Consider the following 22,989-nt stretch of genomic DNA (forward strand, 5'->3'; position numbering starts at 1 on the left):
ACCCTAAAACCAGGAAATCTGATAGGAAATTCTCTGTCAGCTGTTTGATATACTGTATATTCTTCTATAATCTCAAAAATTTTTTGGGGGGGGGGAAGGGAAAGCAAATATGAAAGAGAAAAAAATTTTTGACCCAAATGATCAAACTGAATGTGTTAAATTGTCAGCAAGACTTTGAACTAAAGCAGTCATTCTGCTATAATAGAGCATTAGATGACTTGAAGGCTTTTGATTTTAAATTTTATCTAAAGCCCGTCAACTTTTTCTCCTTGACACATCTGGTGTCCTTTCATCTCCAAGTGAGCTCTCAGACTGTCTAATTAATACATCCAAACTTTAATTATATATTGTACCTTTATTGTTGGCACAACTTCCTGGAAGTTTACAAAAACATTATCTTGGTGTTTGGTTAGACGGTCTGCTTAAAAGATTCCACCATTGATCAATAATCTGAGGTTTTCATTTTTCTCACAAACTTCTCTCACACATACACAAATGCGCAAATTTGACAGGGAAGAATCAACAGCAGACGGGTCTGTTTTAGGGGAGACTCTGTTTATTTGAGGCTGCCAGCAAATTACTAGTGAAAGCAGCCTCACACAAGCGCCAAAAGGAATCCGTTAAAAAAAAAAAAATCCATTCTCCTCCAAGAAGTAGAAATGATTAAATTAATAATTTCAGATGGCTTTTTTAGAAGAACAGACAGTATGTCCAGCCGAGCTTTGTGGATACTTGCTTACGGAGGCCACAGGCAGTGAAGCATTTTGTGACCCGGCAGACCACCGGATGCGCGCACACCCTGCGGCCGGTGCAGGGACAGGTGAGGTGGGGACGCCAAGGTGAGCGAGGGCACTGGTCCCCCAAGATATCCTGCTCTGCCCACGCCCCACCTCAGCCGCGCCCGGAGACCAGCCTTCTTTGTTCTGATTCAGTGACGATATTTATCACTCAAAAGGAACATCTGTAGCTGGGAGACCTCCCCTGATATACTATAAAGCTATTTCTGCCCCTATTTCTAAATGCATGGGCACAAAATGTGTGATGTCCACCACACAATCAAAGTGCGCCTGAAGGTGGTCTGAAACTACGATTACAGACACGGAGAGATACAGAGACTAACGAGGGCAGAGGTTTCAGAAACAAAGGTCACCAGTCCCTTTCAGTTTGTGAAACTCACACACTTTCAATTATTTTACCACTACTGGGGTAATCTGTCCTTCACATGTGGCTCAAGTGACCTAAATGAATTAGATTCCGTTACCAGCTTTAACGCTTAGATCACTTCTAGTGTTAAGAGCAATGTGAGGTCACTATTTAAGAAAATACAGAGTGGAGCTAATAAGCTATTTGACACATAGAGGCTAAAAGAACAAAACCAATTGGGGCTGAGGCACTAACTAGATAGATTCTCCAAGTAAAGAAGTTACTTCCAGAGAATTAAACATTTTAAGGGCACGTTAACTCTGAGTTCGTAACGAACTTTGAAAGTTACTGTAGTAGTGCAATCAATTGGCTTTGAAAAGAAAACCTCCTTACCATCTTCTCAAATTGCTAGAACATTTTATCACTAGAGCAGCAAGAACTGGAGTGCGCATTCTAGCCTGCATCCAAGCATTACTACTAGCACAGGTTACAGAAGGACGGTAGCGTACTGAGGATCTAGCAAACCGCCTAGATCAGGCGACGTGCCCCATGCTGGGCTGGGGAGATAGGCGGATATAGATGCCCTCGCCTAAATGGATGGGTCTCTGTTTCTTGTCTTTTAAATAATGTGCTCTGGCCCAGAGTTCATTCCCAGGGAACAGTCTTGTTCTACCAGGAAGCAGAGAGAGAAAGAGGAACTACAAAGAAAGAAAGACACACGTTTCACTATAGACTTTGGCATCAAAGTATAGTGACTCTAAAACACACTCAGTAAACTTGTGCTTGGGCAACTTATGTGACCCTTCTCAGCTTCGTTTTATCATCTTTAAAATGGAAGCATGATGACATTACCTGGTCATCTTGTTACTATGGAGATTAGAGGTGATCATGCGTGTAAGACTGTCATCTTAGCACGTGGAAGGAAGTGAGAGAGCCCTCAATAAACGCTAAGCCAGAAGCTGGGATCCAAAATTATTTAAAACTACCTGTCCATCAAATCCACAAAACGTTTCTCATCTTGAGATATCGGAACGGTGGGTACAGTAAATCAAAGTTGTTTTTCCACATAACTTAGTCTTCTGAATCAAGGAAGCATATAATAGACTTGGGAAAATTTGTATCTGCTTTTTTAACATCTGCCGTTTTTAAAGAGTTGAAAGAGTCTGTAAACCTGGATAACAGCAAGGTTGGGGCCTTGCATGAGACTCAAACCCTGATGTTAAGGCGGGGGGGTTCATAGAAGTAAAAAGCGAGGGTGGCTGAAAAGTGGGGCACACAGAGCCTCTTTGCACCTACATGGAGAGCCATTCCTTTCACTCTGATCTCCTTAACTACTGGGGAGAATTAATGCTATAATGTGTGGACAACAGACAAAATGGGTTGTGTGTAAAGAAAACACACCTCAGAAGTCTACACATAAAGTGATTAGGTGTGAGCTTTTACTTCTGCTTTATGCTAAAGAAAGAAAACCTCAGGTATAGTTAAGGACTATATTTTAATATCCATGTAAACCTAGGGTAAATCATTTCATTAAATGATTTTTCTAGTTCATCAAAAAGATTGTTCTCCTATTTTCTTCACAGGGAAAGTGGTCAGGTTCTAAGATGTTATGGAGTAGATTTCCCATAGGTAGATTTGTGTGTGTATATATCACATACACTTATTCTTGGATTATTTACATGGCTCACATGAAAGAAATGCACATTCCTGTTCATATATTCACACGACACTGAAATTGTCATGTGTATGGTTATTCATTCTGTGTCAAGTCAGCTCATGACTATTCTTCCTGGTGTAAAACTGAGATTCAATTGGACAGGAGAGACTCAATTTGTCATCATAAGACTAGACAAGCAGTGCACTCTTCAGCTAAATAGAGAATATTCACTAGACACAAAATTGACTGTAAGCTGTAAATGGGAAATAAGTTTAAAATCGCTGGTACAAGTAGATGCACAATACATATTTGTTGACTAGAGAGTGAAATTCCTGATCACGTGCTTTAATAATCCTGCAAAAAGATATTAAGAAAACAGACAAATAAGAAAACAAAAAACAAAAACATGTGTCTAAGGCAGTGGCTATAGTGGTTAACGGAGCTACCAGGGACTTTCTATTTTTTTCCAAGTATTTACTGGCTTGCGACATCTGGGATGTAATAGCTTCATGCTGAAAATAGGATAGTTCTGCTCATCAAAGCAGGAGAAAGGCTAGCCCAGGTATCATCAGAAAATACCACTGGGAATAGACTTTCTGAGCTGAAGAGCCATTAATTGGTAAGGCTGAATTTCGCAGTCATTATTTCTAACATAATCTCCATAGCTTGTGCCTGAGGACACAGCTTTCCTACTCAGCATGACCAGAGTCTGTGATCTAGTGGGAAACCCCCACGGTTAGAAAAGGGAAAGAAAAGGCGCTGTCCTCCTAGTAGAGGCACTGGGGTCCACCTCGGGCCAGGCTTCTTTAATTCTGGAAGGAAACAAACTGGCGTTTTGGCTTGCAACTTGACCAAAAGCTTTAGGAGTGAATTACAAGCAGCAGCTACACAGTAAATGAGTCAAATGGAAGAGGGCTTCATCTTCTCACGTACCGTATACATACAGCATATAATCCGAATGAGCTTTCCCCACTATGTTGGAAGCCTCACAGCGGTATGTACCATTATCTGTTTTGTTTAGGTTATTGATGAACAGGTTGGGCCCCGACAGTACAGCATGTTGAGGCATTTCATCATCGACTCTCACCCAAGTCACCATCACAGGCCTGCAGAAGGAAGGGAGAGAGACAGGTTGCATTATGACTTCCCACCAAGATGTCTGCATCAAACTTCTCACCCACGCAGTAAATGAATCCCATGCAGGGTGACACAATTAAAGAGGACCTACTGGAGATAATTTTAAGTTCACAGAATTACAGCTGTGAAGGCTCCACAAATCTGTTTGGAATATAATTTTCTTAAAAATATTATCAGATGTTGAAAAACTTTCAACAGGCCACAAGCAGGAGTCTCATTATTTCCAATCCATCTTCAACAAACCAGCAAATAAACCATGTGCCCTCTTTTTATGCCCTGCTGTGTGGTTTCACACCAATTCAGACAGGACAGAGCTCACCCATTGTTAATCATCTCATTAATTAGGGGGAAAAAAATATCAAATCCTGGGCTAGTGATACATGCATTAATCTCATGGTTACTAACACACAGAGATATTGGCTTAGAGAGTTGTGATACGTAAGTGGATTTCTTGTTTCGCAGAAAGGAATGGACTTTTACCTCTGAATAGTGCTTTCTCTGGCCTCTGCTGTTTGAAAAAGAAAAAAAAATCACCTCTTCTCATTCTGGAAAGATGCAGTCACTTCCTGTCCCCTTATTCCCTACCCTTAACCTACCCTCCACCAACCCAAGATGCCACCACACCCTCCTAGGCCAAATCCACCGATCTACGTGTGCCTGGGCAAGGTGCCTGCCCTCCGTGGCTCTCCAAGGCCCCCAGTGCTGCTGCCCTTGCCCAGCGTATGCATCCGCAGGTGCCCGGGGACGGGCTCCCAGATCGATGGCTGTGGAGTGCTGACACCTCCATGTGGACCCCTGGGGGCCTCCAGCACTGGCTCATCACAGGCAAGTGTGTTTTCATGATTAGAGACCACATTTGTATCCATCAGGAAAAAGCAAATTTCACAAGGTACTCCAGAGCCTCAGTTGCACACACACACACACACACACACACACACACACACACACACACACAGAGTCTCTTTCTAACTCACTGAATTTATGATCCTTCAAGGCACCCCCTATGAAATCGAGGCCACATCTAGGACTGGGTCTGAAAGCTGCCATTTTCAAGGCAGGGTCACAGGGATCCGAGCACAGAAGTAGCTTCCTTTCATTTCATGCACTACCTCCAGGAGCAGCATCAGGACCAAAGACCCACGCTTCATAATGAACGGACACTCAAGTGAGCCCTGTCAAGCAGCATCCCAGTTTTCCAGGGGGATGCAAACTCATGATTTTTCTTTAATTACATGTGGGTTTGTCATCACCACCCAGTAAATTACTTAAAAATGAGCCTTGCATATGTCTTCCTTGCAGGCAATGGCGAATGGGTCTGCCTGGCAATCAGACCTACTGTCCCGCTGCTTGACAGCTGAAATCATCAGTGGGGGTAAGCGCCGAGAACGTTCACAACATTTAATGGCAAGTTAAATTACCATTTTTATTGTATGCAATTTCTTGAGAAAATAAATAGGTAATATGCTAGGAGGGCCAGCAGCGAGTAACGCGTGCTTGCTCAGAAAACCGTGCACCCAGGCCGATTGGAGAGGAACAAACAAATACCCTCTCTGGCATCAATGTCCCGAAGGAAACATGTAATTTACTGTCCTCGTGGCACATTCAATTGAACACAGTACCTTCTTCAGAGGAAAAAAAAAATACAGAAACAAAATATAGGTTAGCAAGCCATATTCTGTAAATGTGGTTAATGTGGCTGGTACTATGTGTGGCAAGAGGCCGGGGAGAATTTATTTTTTTCCGCCACTGGATGGTTTTGGAGGGGAGGTAAGCTGCTAATGGGGACCTAATTCAAACAGTTTACACAAAGAAACAGCTGAAGCTTTTGCAGTGTTCAAAGGAGAAGAAGACTGCTCTGGTAAAGCTGGGAGCACTTAAAACCAAATAACTTCGAAACACCTGAGGAAAAGGAAAGCAAAAGGAAGACCACCTCCTCCTTCCTAAAGGTCATTTTTACAGCTCCAAACGGTGAGTAAAGAGAGAAGCCAATTCTCGGCCCTGGAGAAGTACACATTAAACAGGGAGGGTTGACGTGGGAAGAGGGCCCACAGGCCCCCTCTGGCTCTCTGTTCTCTCAGAGTTCATCGCTTAGCTGTCACGGGAAGAATTCTTTCCAAAGACTTGGGGGAAGCTTTGTGAAGATGTGAAGATGCTCTGAGGTCCTTGTATGAAAACTGTGATAAAGATGCTGGTTAGCAAACCTCTGAGAGGGGGAGATAACCGCAGCGTGGGGACAGCAGAGGGAGCTCAATTCTGTTTTTTGTTGGGGATGAAAAAAAAATCTGAGTACTCTGGATCCCCTCACTGACCTGTGGCTCCACGTGGTGAGTCCACAGAGTGTCTTTGCCTTCAGCTTGTTCATTCCCAGGTAAAAACAATCTTTTTTTCTCTTCGAAAGATGAAAAGACTCCTCCTCCTCCCCAAATGAAACTAAGAGCTAAAGTGGTACCACCACATGGCTTCTGCTGTATCAGTGGTAACATGTGTAGTTTGTCTAATTCACTTTCACTCATTTATTTAGCAGGGGCAAATGAAGTAGCTTTTTATTTTTTTACACTTTTCAATACAATAAAGAGTAAAAGTCAGTTCTTATTCCTTCTGCAATAGTATATATATACACACACACACACATTCCTTGAGAAAAATTCCCAAACCACTCCTTACTAACAAAAATATTTCTAGGAGCCACTTTTCCTTGAGGGAAGAAGCACAATGAAAAGTAAGGCAAATTCATTTGCCTACGGCTGGCCCTAAACACAGCAGCTTAATTGAAGTCTGAAAACCATCTTTCCAGCAGCTTAAAACATTAGCCCAGAAGGTAGCAGATATATCATTAGGTTGTGGGCACACTAAAAATTTATTAGGGTTATTTTATGTGGGTGAGAGAAAATAGTTCTGACAATCATGCTGATGATAATAAAATAGAATTAGCTGAGACTTCAGTCTTAGCTGGCATTTCATTTTTCTCCCGATCCTCACCCTTCAGAACCACAGCTATTTATTCCACTATTCACTGAATAGTCTTCTATTTCCTGAAAAAGATCTTCCACCCTTTACAGCAGGAGACAGGTGACAGGCCGGTGAGGTGCGAATGCACATGTCTGTGTTGTGACATTTACCGCTCATGACCCTCTGCCAACCTTGGCCTTCAGAACTTACTGGGGCTTCCCGATGGCTTCACATGTTAACTCAAGCGCGTCCCCTTCCCGGGTTAGGCCTTGTAGAGGGTAAGTCATCTGAATATGCACTTGAGGCTTATCTGTGTGACAACAACACAAAGTACAATGTTTAGCAAATGGCATCATCAGGCAGAACCAGACCTGCACGCTGTCACAGACCCCATTCTACCAGCACTCACACACTCCCCATCCTCATGCCTTCAGTCGCATCCTTCTAATTAGTGAGTAATCCTGGCATTTGCTCAAATTAAATTGCCTAATAACTCTAAGGAGTGAACCACAAATAGATAAGGAGATTCATAAGCCAACTGTGCCACATCAAACATTTCCTGTGAAACACATTTTGTTACATTGAAGTTTATCTCCAGACTCACTCAAGCTAAAGGAAACTCATTTGCCTTCATGCTGAGGTGAAGCCACAGATATTTGTGGTGCTCAGAATTGATACATTTTATCATAGATCATATATTACCATGTGACAATATGTTGTGACACTGCATATTAATAAGTTTGCCTCTTGTTTTCAAATAGGAAAGGCAAAACTTCTGAATTCCATTCTAATGGCTCCGAGAATAAAGACCTGGGAGGTTGTGCTGGCCCCTAAAGAAACTCTATGCCATCTCAAGGTAAACACATCAGAAGGAAGGAGACTGACAGTTCCTGAAGGTCTACTAAGGGAGGAACCACCACTGGTGGTGGAAAATGCCATTTTAGGGATGAGAACACTGGTAGGTACCTAGAGAATGATGTAGGTCGTCCCAGGTCATAGAGATAACATAATGACACAGTCCCAAGAAATGTATGTTTATAGGAATTCAAACCACATTTCCCAATGGCAATCCATAATTAAAGCCAAGTGTATCGAGTAGAGCTTCCTAATGCAGTCAAGTACTTAGATATTCTGAAGTGACATTCTCCTAAGGGAGAGCACTTTCATGATGGCAAAGTTTCACGATGAATAGGTATTCTTATTTCTACTATCTATTTAGAAACTGCGTTTGTGGGGTGTGGGAATGAGTGAGGAATGCTAGGAGGTACAGGGACTAGGGAGGGAAGGGGAGGGGTCAGAATTAATTTGGATACACACACAAATATATTTATAAATAAAACCTGAATGGGTTTGGGAGGGTTTTTGTCCCCCTATACTGAACGAACAAGCTAGTGATCCCTAAATCAGTTTTCTCATTTAATTTTGTGGCTCCATAAATGTATATTTTTGGAAACATACCCAAAAGGTAATACATGTGAGAGGTCAAGACATCAGTTGGCTGAAAGGTCAAGCCAATTTCCATAACTTTACTTTCTTGGACAATCACATCATTCAAACAACAGCCCCTGGGCCTTTTATAAGCAGTGGTTCGCTCATTATCATTCGCCCTATGGAATCAGGGCACAATAAGAAATATGGTGGGGTTCAACCGTCTCCACCTGCCCACAGCCAAACAAGCCACATGAGGTCCTCTCTAGGGATGGCTGCATTGCAGATGCATTTTTACAGTCGTGTTCTTAGCACCGGATCTTTCTGACTCTTGAAAACTATGTGGCATCCAAAACCTTTTGAGAGAGGCTTCTTGTGCATCGGTGCGCACTGCACACTGAACTGGTAATGCTCTTTGAGGAGCTAAGTCACTTGCCAGAGAACATAAGTTAACAGGACTGAAAGCTCCAGCTGACTCCCGCAAGCAACACGATTCTATTCTTGGACTTGTTGGCAAAGGAAAATGGCATAGAGGTCTCCAGATACTGCTAACTGGGTGGGGATGCTAGTCATTAAAGAAAGCCAGAAATACTCATAAACAGGAGACCCCAAAGGAACACTGACTGCTGGTCAAGAGCTCCTGGACACCCTCCTTTGAGAGTTAATAATACTGTAGGCTATATGCAACCAGTGGGTGACATATGGGGGTCTATTATTTTTGGTGGTATAATACCTGTGCACACAGAACTGGGTGTTAAAATTTATTTTAAAAAACCCCACAAGATATCAAAAAAAAAAAAAAAAGGTGGGGGAGGAAGAAGGTTATGCCATTGAAAACACAGACAATAAAATCCTGGCTCCCTTACAATTCATACTCAAAAACAGCAGCACTTCTGGAGTTCCTGGTTAGGAAACCACTGTCATCCTTACCCAGGAACCATTCTGAGGAAAGCTAAATTCAAAGCCTCAAATTTGGGCTGAAATGTAATACTTGCTTATAGGTTAATGTCTGATCCAAGCAAGGTCTACATTTTCCATGCACCAATGACTTCAGTCCATTAATTAAGGAGAAGCAGAGTGCTTGCTGGCCGATGTGGAAGGCTTTTTTTTGGTCCTTTTTCTCCTTTGTGTAATTTACAAGCAGAGAGCATATTTTTCAGCACAGTGCACTAAGGGTTTTTACATGCTCAGCTTCCATTAATAATAAAGACAGTGTTGAAAATCTATCCACGCTGCCTTTTCAGTACTACTGAGTTTGTTTTAGTTAAATGCCTTTTATGCTTCTAATGGCTATTTACCAGTTGTCAATGGCTCACGTAAATTAGGAAGAACATGCTAAGGTCTTGCTATATCTGGGATTTACATTAAAAAAAAAATCATATACTAAGCCTTAGAAAATACACTTTCAATTTTGATAACTGATTTTCCCAATTTACTCTTTAGGTTTCTGGAGAAACATCTACCATCTACTTATAGGTACAGCTGCCACAGTTACCTTAATAGCTGGCTAGAAAGGTGAACATTAATCTCACTTGTATTATACAGAAAAATGTCCTCCTCTGTTGACACATGTAGTATGTATAGGCATATTATTCAACTGTGGGCAGCTGAGCTATATTTATGCCAAACAGAGAGTTTATGTGCCAAGATCCATCTCTGGGTGAAGGAAACTTAGAAAACAAATTTGATCCCCAATCCTTTGTCCTGAAAGAGGAACTTGAGTCCTCTCAACAGGTGGAATAGAAACCCTGGGGCTCTGCTGGCACCTCTAGAACCCAGGGCTGTTAGATTTCTCCAGGAAGATCCTGACTACAATCTGAGTGTGTCAAAATACTGAACAATCCAGATGGCTGATGGAATAGTCCAGAGCTCATCATTTACGCTTTAATTATGTTCATAAATCAAATGTTATAACCCACCAAATCTTTTCTGAAACAGAATCAGACTCCAAGATTTATTTTTAAGTAATGAGCTAAGTAAGGCCTAGTACATTTTCTGGGTGATCATTTTACGCCTCAGTTGGTGTTGGAAGGCACAAGGCTAAAAGCCAGATGACACTTTCTGCCCAAGTGCAATAACTGTCCAGAAATGTATTGCTCAGAATGGCTTAATGTCATTATAAAATGGAACTGCTGTATAAAAATAAGAAAAATAGTTAGGTCTATGCACTCATGGAACATTACAGTTACAGAGATGGCATCACCAACAGACAATCAATTAGGTTGAGGGATCTGAGGTTTTCATAATACCCTGTAATTTTTTAAAACCCCCTAAAAGACATTTAGCAAGACTGCTATAGCAGACAAAATTTGGCCATTAGTCAAAGTCGTACAGAGGGTTAAATACCAGGAGACTTTAGGTCACACTACAGTAGCAGCCAATTAAAAAAACAATATTAGAAAGACATTCTGATTTGATGAGACTTTCCTTAAATGGACTCTGCTCTCTATAAAGGGGGGGAAATATATATCTATATATATAAAAGGAAACTCTTAAAGAGGTTAGAATGGCTTGCTGGCAGCTTACAATTGATTTCATGCCAGTTTGACCTTGTACCATATTCTATGATCTTTTCAGAAGATGAAACTCAAGACTCTGGAACCTGTATTTCACTTTCCCATGTAAATGAAAAGTCACAGTCTCCTTATCTCTAGATTACTGAGCTAATGTATCAGGTCTTCACAATTTCTTATTTTTAAAAAGACACTGTGGTTTCCTTCTGCCTGGGATGTTATCCTTCCCAGGTATCACCAGAGAGGAGCATTGCTGAAATAAGACAGCATGGCGGGAGACCTGTTAGCCCAGAGGCTCCTGACATCTTCCCTGCCTGAGAATTTAAGCCAGAGGATGTGAACCTCACATGTTTGCTGATGCACTGACTGCAAAGCAGGTCTAGAAACCCGAGCACCAGTGTGCTTCTCCAGGCTCTTCGTGTGACTGAGATTTCCTCCAACATTCTGAAGCACCGGTCACAGTGAGACTGGAGGCCTCTGGACCAAGTGTTCGTTGTTTTGGGCAAAGACAAGGGCAGGGTGGGGGCCCAGATGAATCAGACTGGTGGGAGGGCAGTGTGGGTCACTGCCTGTGCATTCAGGTGGGCAAGCTTTACCTGAGGGTCTTTGTCAATCATGGAGGATTACTGCAGTTTGGAAGAGCATGGCGATGCCAAGATGAACCTGAGGGGTTAGGGGTAAGAATTGACCCCTGTAACACAGCTGCCTAAACTGTTGGGCAAGGCCGGGTTTGCGTTGAAGGAGGGCGATGTCTAGTGACACGAGGAGGCTGGGGCTAGTGAGAGAACAGAGTCACAGCAAGCTCTCCGAGGAGTTAAAGAGAACATCTTGCAAAAGGCTTGCTTTCCATTGTCATCACACATTCATGAATAATTTTCACTGCCGTTTATTTTGTTTGTTTGCAAGGTGAAGGCCCTCCTGCTGTTACATCTGCTGTATGAATCGGAGCACTTAAACGGCATTTCTTGCAGAGGGCTGAGCTATGATGAGTGGGATGAGTCAGGCCTTGGAGGACGGATGTGGGACTGGAGAGCATGTGCCACAACACACAGCGAAATACAATTTCCTCTTGTTGCAACTTGTAAGTGGCTCTGTGGATATTGAAATGACTGTTTACCCAACAAAATCAAATTTAATGCTGTGATGTTGCAGCAGAGAGTTGTTCCCAGTGCCTTTGAAGTTGGGTGCACACTCACCCACATAGTACTCTTCCAGATCTCTGAGAAATCTTCAAAATTTGAAAGTGAACACTGGGGGAGAAAACCCTCATGGCAAGAGTGTCCGCACAAGAATGTAAGCTCTGTAACAAGAAAAGTTTTCGTTTTTTGTATCCCTGGTGCCTAGAATAATGTCAGTGACTGGAACATGGTAGGCATTTAGTATGTATTCACCAAGCAGATGAATGAATGAAATAGTTGGGAAATGTTGGGGAATGGAAGTCTAGCTCTGCTGCTGGTTAAACGAAAACTAGGAGACCACGAATCCACCGTAGCCCTGTTCTAGGATAGACAAGTCATATTAAAATTTTCAAGTGTTGCTTTGAGCATGCATCCAGTTCAACAGGGCAGTCCAACTGAAAATAATTCAAAAGGAGCTGGGGGAAAGGTTTCTATAAAGACGGCATGGAAGAAAAGCAAGGCAATTATTTGATTAGCTAGAGCTAAGCAGTTGCCTTATTTGGGAAGCCTGGTTAGCTACCTGTGATTGGCTGGGTTTTATTGTCCGGGAGTGCATTGGGTTTGGTTTAGGTTTTGGTTTGCTGACATAAGTTACCAAGGTATTCAGTTCGGTTCAGTTCAGTCGCTCAGGCATGTCCGACTCTTTGTGACCCCACGAATCGCAGCACGCCAGGCCTCCCTGTCCATCACCAACTCCTGGAGTTCACTCAGACTCTCGTCCATCGAGTCAGTGATGCCATCCAGCCATCTCATCCTCGGTCGTCCCCTTCTCTTCCTGCCCCCAAGCTCTCCCAGCATCAGAGTCTTTTCCAATAAGTCAACTCTTCGCATGAGGTGGCCAAAGTACTGGAGTTTCAGCTTCAGCATCATTCCTTCCAAAGAAATCCCAGGGCTGATCTCCTTCAGAATGGACTGGTTGGATCTCCCTGCAGTCCAAGGGACTCTCAAGCGTCTTCTCCAACACCACAGTTCAAACGCATCAATTCTTCAGCGCTCAGCCTTCTTCACAGTCCAACTCTCACATCCATACATGACCACTGGAAAAACCATAGCCTTGACTAGACAGACCTTTGTTGGCAAAGTAACGTCTCTGCTTTTGAATATGCTATCCAGGTTGGTCATAACTTTTCTTCCAAGGAGTAAGCGTCTTTTAATTTCATGGCTGCAGTCACCATCTGCAGTGATTTTGGAGCCCCTCAAAATAAAGTCTGACACTGTTTCCACTGTTTCCCCATCTATTTAGAATCACCTAATTAGACTGGTCTAATGGCCTCCTTGTTTAGTCACTTTAACAGCTCTTATTGCAAAACAATCTAGCTCCCCAAATTTGAGGTTCAACCCATGTGTTCTGATTTACACACTTTCATTTCATTACACATTTCTTTAGCATTTTGGGTATTATTCCAAGGTGGTATCTTAAGGGAAATCATAAAGGATGGTGTTGAGCCATTCTTTTTATTTACTTTTTTGTTAATCACCTTAAGTATAGGAAGTTTTCTTTGGTTGTTCACTATTTTTTAAAACTTTTTAATTGAAGTATAGTTAATTTACAATGTTGTGTTAGTTTCAAGTGTACACCAAAGTGATTTAGTTTTATACACACACACACACACACACACATATTCTTTTTCAGATTCTTTTCCGTTATAGGTTATTACAAAATACTGAGTATAGTTCCTTGTGCTACACAGTAGATCCTTGTTGCTTATCTAGTCTATATGTACTAGCGTGCATATATTAATCTCAATGTCCTAATTTATCTCTCCCAACCCTTATCCCCTGTGATCCCCTTTGGGAGCATTCTTTTTAGATTTTGAGATGTTAGCTCTACAACCATTTACACTTCCACAGACTCAAAATCTGACCTTGAGTTAAAAACCATTGAGAGTGCACATTAGAAGACTAGTTTCACTACACGGTATTCAGCGTTCACAGCCTCAGAGACTCATCTTTCCTAAATACATTAGGTTAGACATTAGGTGAGATGTGGAGAGACAAGCCTCTTTCTACAGGGTGTGCCTGCAGGAGGCAGGGATGACGGCAAAGGCTTTCTTCCCTGGGAGTCATGTCATTCAAGTCTTGCTCACAATGGATGTGGCCCAATGTTTTCTCTTTGATTTTTCAGTATTGGTGACTCAGCCTCCTGCCCCTTTGGGCACTGCAAAACGCCTTGCTAACACGCCAAAGAGTTAACAGCATCGGAAACTTGGACCTGCCTCTACTCTGTGTAAACACGAAAAACAACAGTTTAAAACATTAGTTTCAATCAGGGTGTCCCCCATTAATTTTCAGAAGGAATAGTAAATACTGAAATAACTTCCCTGAAACTCAATTCATCACTTTAAAAAACATAAAAGAAGGGGAGAGTGGGAGGAAGAGCATATTCTATTAAAAAAGAGAGAGAGAGAGAAAGATCAGAGAAACAGGCCAAATCTGAAAACACCAGCTATTATGCTTTGAAGAATACAACCTGGGAATAGAACTGACGGGGGAGACGATGGGGCACGGGAGCTGCTGCGGCAAACAATGTCTTATCCTCCACTCCGAAGAGGAAAGATTTTCCTATTTGCAGGCTTTTCTCCCTCCTTCACTGCCCGGCTCATCGATACAAGAGAAACATTTATTTTGGCCCAGATAAAGAACAGGTTTTGATCATCTCCTCAATGCCTAATTTTCCCCCAATTGAGGGAGGGAAAGAAGAAAAAAAAAAATCTAGCCTTCAGTGGACCCTGGATGAACAAGAATATGGATTTACAAAATACCTGGCTACATCAAGTCAATAAAGCTCATTTTGAAAATGATGCTCATGAACACGATTAACTGGCAGATGATAATCAGAGTAGGGAAGGCGTTCAAAACATCCATTTTTAGAGTCTTTGTCTCATTCGCCCTTTCAAAACTCATCTCTTAAATTTTTTTTTTTCAGATATGGGCACACACAAACCCTTCACTAGATGAGGGTTTTTGCAAAACATTTTAAAGAGCAAGCCTATGATGGGAGAAAGCAAAAGACACATAACAGTAATTCCAGAGCTTCGGATTCACCTCGGTCCAGAGTAAGGCTTCCCCCCCTTGCACAGTAATCTGAATTCCACACTGAGGGTCACAGCTTCTCTTTGAATTCCCAGCTTATGTCGCTGTGTGTTGCCACCTTGATGCTATTTAGACAGTTTTCTTTTAACGCTCAGACAGTGAACTGTTCTCCTTTAAACAGGCTTTTATTTGACAAGAGTGTTGGCTCAGATCTGAAGCTCCACTAACTGTGCTACAATTCTACCATGTTCTGCTATAATCAGCCCTGTTGTAAATTTCAGCAACGCTATACACACAGACACAGGAAAGAAAGAAAGAAAGAAAAAAAAAAAAGCAACACACAGAAAGAGTTTAGGGTCATACATTTCAAGAACATTAAAGAGCTAAACTGTTCTCTGCCTAACATCTAAAGAAAGAGAGCTTTGAATTCCAGCTCGTGAGCATAATTATTTTCTGTTTTAAACATTTGACTGCGTGCTGCTGCCGTATCCTTGCTGAGTCTCAGAATGAAAGCTGGAAAACTAAGAGCCCTACTGTACGTTCTTCCTTCCCGGCAACCGTCCTATGAGAAAACCTTATTAATGAGCTTGCAAACGAGTACCCAACAGGGAAATGTCACAAACAAGAGCGGCTAATGCCCCAGAAAATCAAATAACTGAACACTTGGCTGATTGTGGTGCTTTTCATATTTATAATAAAAAAAGGGAGGGGGGACTTTAATTCACTAATTCTGAGAGGTCAACACCTTGCTGAACAAAACAACTCATTTATTTATGTTCAGAAATCTCCAGATGATAAATTACATCGATGTTAATCACTTCAATGCATACTACACAATTAATAGCTGTACTCACCAAAAACGTAAGGATTATTAAAAGTATGACAGCATACACATCTGGCTGATTTTTCACGTAATTGGGCACAACAAAATTCTCCTGGTACCACAAATAAGTGTCCTAACAAACAAACACTGCAAAATTCTGTGTTCAATTAATTAGGTCTTAAATCCACAAGAGCAAAGGATTTCCAAGTTGGAGCTCAAGCCTTGTCTTCCAGGCAACATGGTGGTACTCTGCGTCCAGGGGGTGGGCAACCCTTCCCTTCATTTTATCCCTCCTCCTTGCTCCTGTTATTTAAAAAGTAAGATATTCAATGGCATACAGTGTAGGTTTTCATTATTTCATTTCCTTTTTGGAAATAGTGTTTTCTAAAAGGACATAATTTATATAGTATTCAAATCCATTATGTGTCATTTTACTCTGTTCTTATCCTGATTAATATCTATCCATCCATCTTAGAAGAGGCACAGAGAGGCTTCCATAAAATTTCTTGCAGCAAAAGGGCCAGGGTTGAACTGAGTATCTTTAATACCAAACCTATCAGGTCAGATTTGCCTCCAAGGTAGTCTCATTTACCCAGGGTAGAGTAATTCTTAGTCTGAGGTCCATGGACCAGCTCAGGATGTCCTGGTGATAAACTAATGTTCATCACCGATACTATAAGAAATCTTTTTACTTGGCAAAGGAAAGGAAATTCAAAAATAATAGTTGTATGCTTATTTTAATGTTTACTGGATAGAATACACATAGCAAGTAAAACTCATAATTTTATAGGTATTTTTGCACAGGTCTTGGTTAGGTTAAAGTAATAAAATAAAATGAAAAATTCTAAATGAGATAAGGACACAGATAACCTGTGGATTTGCTAAAGCTTGTGATGAAATTGGCCCTCGAATAACTAAACTTAGTAAAATTGTATAGGATAAATAGATTCCTTATACTGGAAGCAAAACGTGGTGAATGTTCATCATTTCCAGCTCTATAGCTGGAAAAGGATTTAATTTTTAAAGGGGTCAATGATCCACAAAAGGTTAAGAACTGCTGACGCCAGGGTTTGGGCCAATTAAAAAAATAATGGTCTATTGTAAATAGTGCTGCAGTGAAATAGGTAACTAATAAAGACCTAATATATTGCACAGGGAACTCTACTCAATACTCTGTAATGGCCTACATGGGAAAATAATCTAAAAAAGAGTGTGTGTGTATATATATATATATATATATATATGTATGACTGATTCACTTTGCTATACACCTGAAACTAATACAACATTGTAAATGGAACAGTTGTGGTTGTTGTTTTCGTTCAGTTGTGTCTGACTCTTTCACTACCCTCTGGACTATATCCTGCCAGGGTCCTCTGTCCATGGGATTTCCCAGGCAAGAATACTAGGGTTCCCATTTCCTTCTCCAGAGGACCTTACTGACCCAGGGATCGAATCAGAGTCTCCTGCTTGATAGGCAGATTCTTTACCACTGAGCCACCTGGGAAATCCATGAACTCCAATTAAAAACAATAACAGTCTAATGTTACTCCTCACAGAGTATCTGGAATGATTCACCACCCAGGAAGACTGGCTACTGAATCTTATGCATTCATTCAAGTATCTCTTCTTTTCTCAAGCCATCAAGATATGGTGTGGCCATCAAGATATGGTGTTTCTTGTCTGCAGAGTGGGGGCAACCATGAGAGGAATGGAGCTGAACCCCCAACACCACTGGCCAAGGTATGAGAAAGTTCTAGCACGCAGTGACTGAACGCTTTAGGTATCTGAAGCAGGAGGCTTTTTGTTATCCATAGCTGCTGGTGTTCAAGCAGAGTAAAGCTGGTAGGTAATGAAGTACAGAATTCTGATCATGTCTGAGGATGCTACTTAAGGAATTTCTGGCTGACTGGGCACATTTTTCAGTAGTGTTCTAGGAAGGCAGGGTAAAGAACTGCCAGGTGACCTTCTTGAGAACAGAGCATCTTATTTAAGGTGCCAAACCAGACTATGAATTTCATTCAGATTAACCAACACTTTGTAATTCTTAACCCTCTTTTACACAAAAAGACATGACATTTTCTCTCACGTACATTCCAAGAAGCAGAATATCAAGGATAAGATGTTTGCATGGCTTATGCTGAGTAAAAGAATATAGGCTCCCATAAAAAGGTGCCATGTTAGAGCTAAAAAGGATCCAAAGACATGTCTTCGATTTGAGGAAGGCATTACAGTCACTTTCCTGCAGTTAAGGGCTAGCAAGACTTTGTAAGATTGAAGTCAAATGGATTCAGATATGCAGCTTTATTCCTTTTCTTAGAAGGGCAAATCTCACTTGAATCTTCAAAAGAAAAGGCTTTATAAAGATCATTAGCAAGTCTTCCAAGGGGTAGGAGGTGTAGAGCTTGAAATATTTTGCATTCGGGAGAGAGCATAATTTTTTAGGTGGGTAGGGCTATATTCTGTTTAGAAGACACCGTAGAAAAATAAAGAGTTTAGGGGTGGGAACTGGGTGAATAGCTTACTCAAGTCTCACCAAAGAGCTAATGCATTATTAAAGCTAATGGGCCCCTACAAGGAAAGTTAATGGATATTAAGTTTGCTTAAATGAATTACATATTAACAAAGTCACAAGAAATCTACTATCTGCCAATTTAGGTAATATCTGATCGTTTCTGTTTTCCCATTATAGGGACATTACACCACAATAGTTTTAGTGATATGAAAATTATAAGCATGGTGCCCATAATGAAGGTACATAATGAAGTAGATGAAACGAGTTAACAAGAAAAACCTGCATTATGTAATGTTAAATTGAGCCAAGCTCATAGGGTAGCTTGCAGTGGGATAGCCTGGTAGAAGTAACTTTTTATCATTTTCCCCATCCCCTGTTTTGCAACTTAAATAAGTGATAAAAATTACTAGGGGGTGTGAATGATGGCCCCTCAAATATAGGCCCACTTCCTAACGTCTGGAACCTGTGATTGTGACCTTATTTGGAAGTGGGATCTTTGCAGATGTAATTAAGCTAAGGATATTGAATTGAAACTATTCTGGGTTATCTGGGTGGGCCCTAAGTCCAATAAGTGTCCTTATAAGAGACACACAGAGAAGAGAAGATGGCTAGGTCATTAGGCAGTCAGAGACTGCAGTGATGTGGCCACAAGCCAAGGGAACACCTGGAGTCACCAGAAGCTACAGAAGCAAAGGAAAGATCCTTTCCTAGAGCCTTTGGAGGGAGTCTGCCCTGCCAACACCTTTATTTCAGACTTCTGTCCTCTGGAACTGTGCGGGAATAAATGTCTGCTGATTATTGAGCCACTGAATTTGAGATAATTGTTATGGCAGGCCTAGGAGGTTAGTAAAATACTCATAGAGAGTAATGCTTTCCCTTTATTCAGTGCTCTGTCACTGTCATCCAATCAAACTCTTGTGACATTTTCACTATGCACACTCAAATAGCACCTGGATCTGCAGAGGTCAAGCTACAGAAGCCTTTTGATAAAAAGTTGAGAAGTTGACTACTTAGCCACAACCGTAGTGCGAGAATAATTGTGTGCAGAAAACACACTGTTCTTATCCACAAGTAGGAGAGTCCAGAGGAGATGAGGAGACAGGGCTCAGAGAGGAGAGACCTCACTTATCATGATCCAGCTTTTATTGATGAAGCCATCAAAACTGTGGCACCCATCCCAAAGAGTTCCCACTTTTAAACGCGTCAGTATAATTTAAGCTAAAATGGAAGAGAATGTGCAATTTAAAACAAGATGCTGACGTTCATTGGGAATAAAATCTCTTCTATAAAAAAAATCCAGCACTTATGATGGGGTTAATAAAGCCAGGGGGTGGAAATTACCCTAGATTTTGAAGTTGGCATAGAAATGATTACAGTCAATATTCACAAAATTTAATTAATTAAGTCATGCGCTAGAGCAGATTGGAAATATTTTCAAGTTTTACATTTGGGTTAAATGCAGCATTTTCAAAATCCTCATTGGCACTCTGTGATATGGCAGTGTTTCAGTAAAATAATCCTTTGATTATTTTTCTACCAAGACAACAAGATAAAAATTCTATCTAAACTATATAAAAACATATGTATTTAATAAGTGGCTTCTGAAGTTTTTTTTTTTTTTTTTTAAAAACTGCTACTGTATATCCTCAGAATAAAATACTTGGGTAATGCTATGGCTTTAGTATCTGTGTCCCCCCAAATCTTGTACATTGAAATCCTGATCCCCAGTGTGATGGTGAAGCCTTGGGGAGGTGATTAGGTCAGGAGGGTGGGACCCTCATGAGTGGAATTAGTGCCCTTATAAAGGTGGTTCCAGGGAGATCTCTAGCCCTGCCACCGTGCAAGGACATAGCAGAAGGCACAAGCCACAAACCAGGAAGAGGGATCTCACTCACAACATCATGGTGTTAACTTGACCTTAGACTCCCCAGCCTCCAGAACTGGGAGCAATACATTTCTGTTGTTTATGAGCCACCAGCCTGTGGCTGCTTGTCACCGCAGCCAGAGGACTGGGACAGCTACTCACACTGCACTTCCAGGTACCGCTGGGTCTGCAGGTTTCCGGTGACAGCAGGGTGCTCCACCTGACAGATGACTGGAACCCCGTCATCCTCCTTGTGCACCTTCAGCATCAGTTGACTTGTCACAGTGTACATGTCTGACCACTCCTCCACCTCTGATTTGCCTGGGGGGCGGGGGTGGACAGGAAACATACCAGGAAACCAGAGCTGAGTGAATTTCACTCTTAAGTATCCCCCCTCCCTCCGAGTGCCCAATACTACTATTTTAACAAACACACATAATGGAAGTCACTTGGGATAAGGGTAATCTGGGGGTACATAACTGATAAAAAGATAATTTCCTACTTTTCAGCCTCATGGGGACGTATCTGAGATAAAATCACCTCCGCATACTATTCACTATTCGTTCACTTATATTTCGGGCTGTGCTGTGTCTTCATTTCTGTGCCCCAGCGCTCTCCAGCTGTGGTGAGCAGGGGCTGCTCTCTCGCTGCGGCGTGTGGGCCTCTCACTGTGGAGCACAGGCTCTAGAGTGCTGACTCAGTAGTCGCGCTGCATGGGCTCAGCTGCCCCGCAGCACGTGGGATCTTTCCAGGGACTGACCAGGGATTGAACCAGTGTCCCTTGCATTGCAAGGTGGATTCTTATCCACTGGGCCACCAGGGAAGCCTACTAGTCACTGTTTTTATTTAAACACATGCTTCTTCTATGTTAAAAGTCTCCCACGAAAAGGCGGCTGCAAGTTGACCCATGCTGACATCTAACTGCTCAAGGCATTTGGGAGGAGGAAGAGAGAAGCACCTCTTTTCCCTGACAACCATCTGACCGTAACACATCTACTAGGCTGTCATGCAGTTTAACAATTCCAGGACATCATCCACACCCTTAAGTAATTCAATTGGAGTAGAAATATAAACAACCCCCTTCACCCACCCCCATCAGCAACAATTAAGAGGGAAAGTAGCTAAATGGATTGGCATAATTGAAATTGTAATTGAAATGTTTAAACTCGGAGACTTCTGGAAGAACACAACAAAGTGCAGTGGCAGTGGGCAGAGCAAAGTGGGATATAGGCTTCAGGCCAGAAGGGAGCCATGTCCAAGAACACCCCAAAAAGGAGGGAGGAGGCTTCCGGATCAGATGAATAGGCCAAGGAGGCTCTCAGCACTCCCTGGGACAGGGCGCACCATTAACTTTCTTTTAATGTTTTGTACTTATCGGTACACATTTAATGGCTCAGTTCACTTAGACAGAAAAGCAGAGGGGAAATGAGAAACGCCTTCCTTCCAAAAACCATACCTAGGAAATAGGAGATTAAAACAGAGCAAGCTTTTTGAAACTTAAGCCGTTATATATAGATTTTTCTGTTTCTAGATATAGATTTTTATATCCCCTTTCTAAAAGGACTTCTTTTCTTCCTGGTACTCTTCATTTATTTAACAAGCACATAGAGAGCACTATACCTCAGCTTAGACATCAGCTCTGTGTTTTACAAATATCCACTCATTTCATCTTTATAAGAATAACACAAGGTGTGTAAACATTAATATCTCCACTGTAGAGGAAACTGAGGCACACAGCAAGCATTTCTGTCAAATGACCAGGCAGGGGTGTTCAGCCCCTGAGTCCTCTGTTCTGGGTACTACTTGCAAGACAGTCTTTCGCAAAGAAGGGAATCAGAATGCAGACATGCATGAGAAACTTCGGATAACTGATGGAAAAATAAAAGGATCAAGAGGGGACTAGCTGTATCCTTCAGCCAACGCAGTGCCTAAGAGGGCAGGTATCCAAGGATCCAGGAATCAGATCTGGAAGGCCCAGTGCCGAGGGAGAGACAACGCAAGCGGGGTTAACGGAGCTGCCTCTCTTGCCAGCAGAAAATCAGAACCTTGCAAAAGAACAGGATGCTGACGCGGGCAAGTGAGTCACAGATTTCACAAGAACGGCAGTGCCTCCAAGTTTACAGTTAAGGTAAATTCTTAGTCCACTTAGCATAACCACCCTTGGAGGAAAGGAGGTTGTCAAAACAATCAACAGATATTAGAATGCCTTGGTATTCACTATGGCCACAACTGCTATGCATTTTTTTTTCCTAATGTACAACACAAGTTTGGGGTCCTGATCTACCTCTGGGTCATAGGGTAAAAGCAAGGCGAACTAAGAGTGCAGACAGGGCCAGTCTGATTTCAGAGGGTAACTCTGATTCTAACTGGTCTAGAGAGCTCTGTTGGGTTGGCCAGAAAATTCGCTCGGATTTTCCCATAACATCTCAATTCATGGAAAACCTCAAATGAACTTTATGGCCAACCCAATAGTTTATGGGTCTGGTTCTTGCTAAGCCTTTGAGTAAGCATCTAGCAACGTCGATGCTTCTTATCACCAAGCATCATATCATCATGAACCCTCAAAACAAAAGCATAAGGATATGAACAGAACAATAAAGTGCCGTTACACTCTGGCCTCACACACACTTAGTAACTGACGACAAACCATAGATAGATGAGTACTTTTGTTTTGGGGTGTGTTTTGCGTTTGCTTTTAAGTCCACTCCTTCTGGGACCAAGTGTGGACAGGCTGCCTCAGTCCTGGGCA

At 41.9% G+C, this 22,989-nt stretch overlaps 1 protein-coding gene across 4 annotated transcripts in view; it reads right to left on the minus strand.

The window, feature by feature from the left end:
• Positions 1–22,989, minus strand: part of CADM1 (cell adhesion molecule 1) — a 353,982-nt gene that overhangs the window by 35,413 nt on the left and 295,580 nt on the right. For all 4 annotated transcript variants that reach the window (XM_052652339.1, XM_052652338.1, XM_052652337.1 and 1 more), the window contains exons 5-7: positions 20,403–20,561; positions 7,097–7,196; positions 3,734–3,906 (exon numbers count right to left, since the gene is read on the minus strand). In XM_052652339.1, coding sequence (XP_052508299.1) covers positions 3,734–3,906; positions 7,097–7,196; positions 20,403–20,561 — 432 coding nt within the window. The remainder of the gene's footprint in view (positions 1–3,733; positions 3,907–7,096; positions 7,197–20,402; positions 20,562–22,989) is intronic.

Source organism: Budorcas taxicolor, chromosome 15, assembly GCF_023091745.1.
Source record: "Budorcas taxicolor isolate Tak-1 chromosome 15, Takin1.1, whole genome shotgun sequence".
Taxonomy (NCBI): Eukaryota; Metazoa; Chordata; class Mammalia; order Artiodactyla; family Bovidae; genus Budorcas; species Budorcas taxicolor.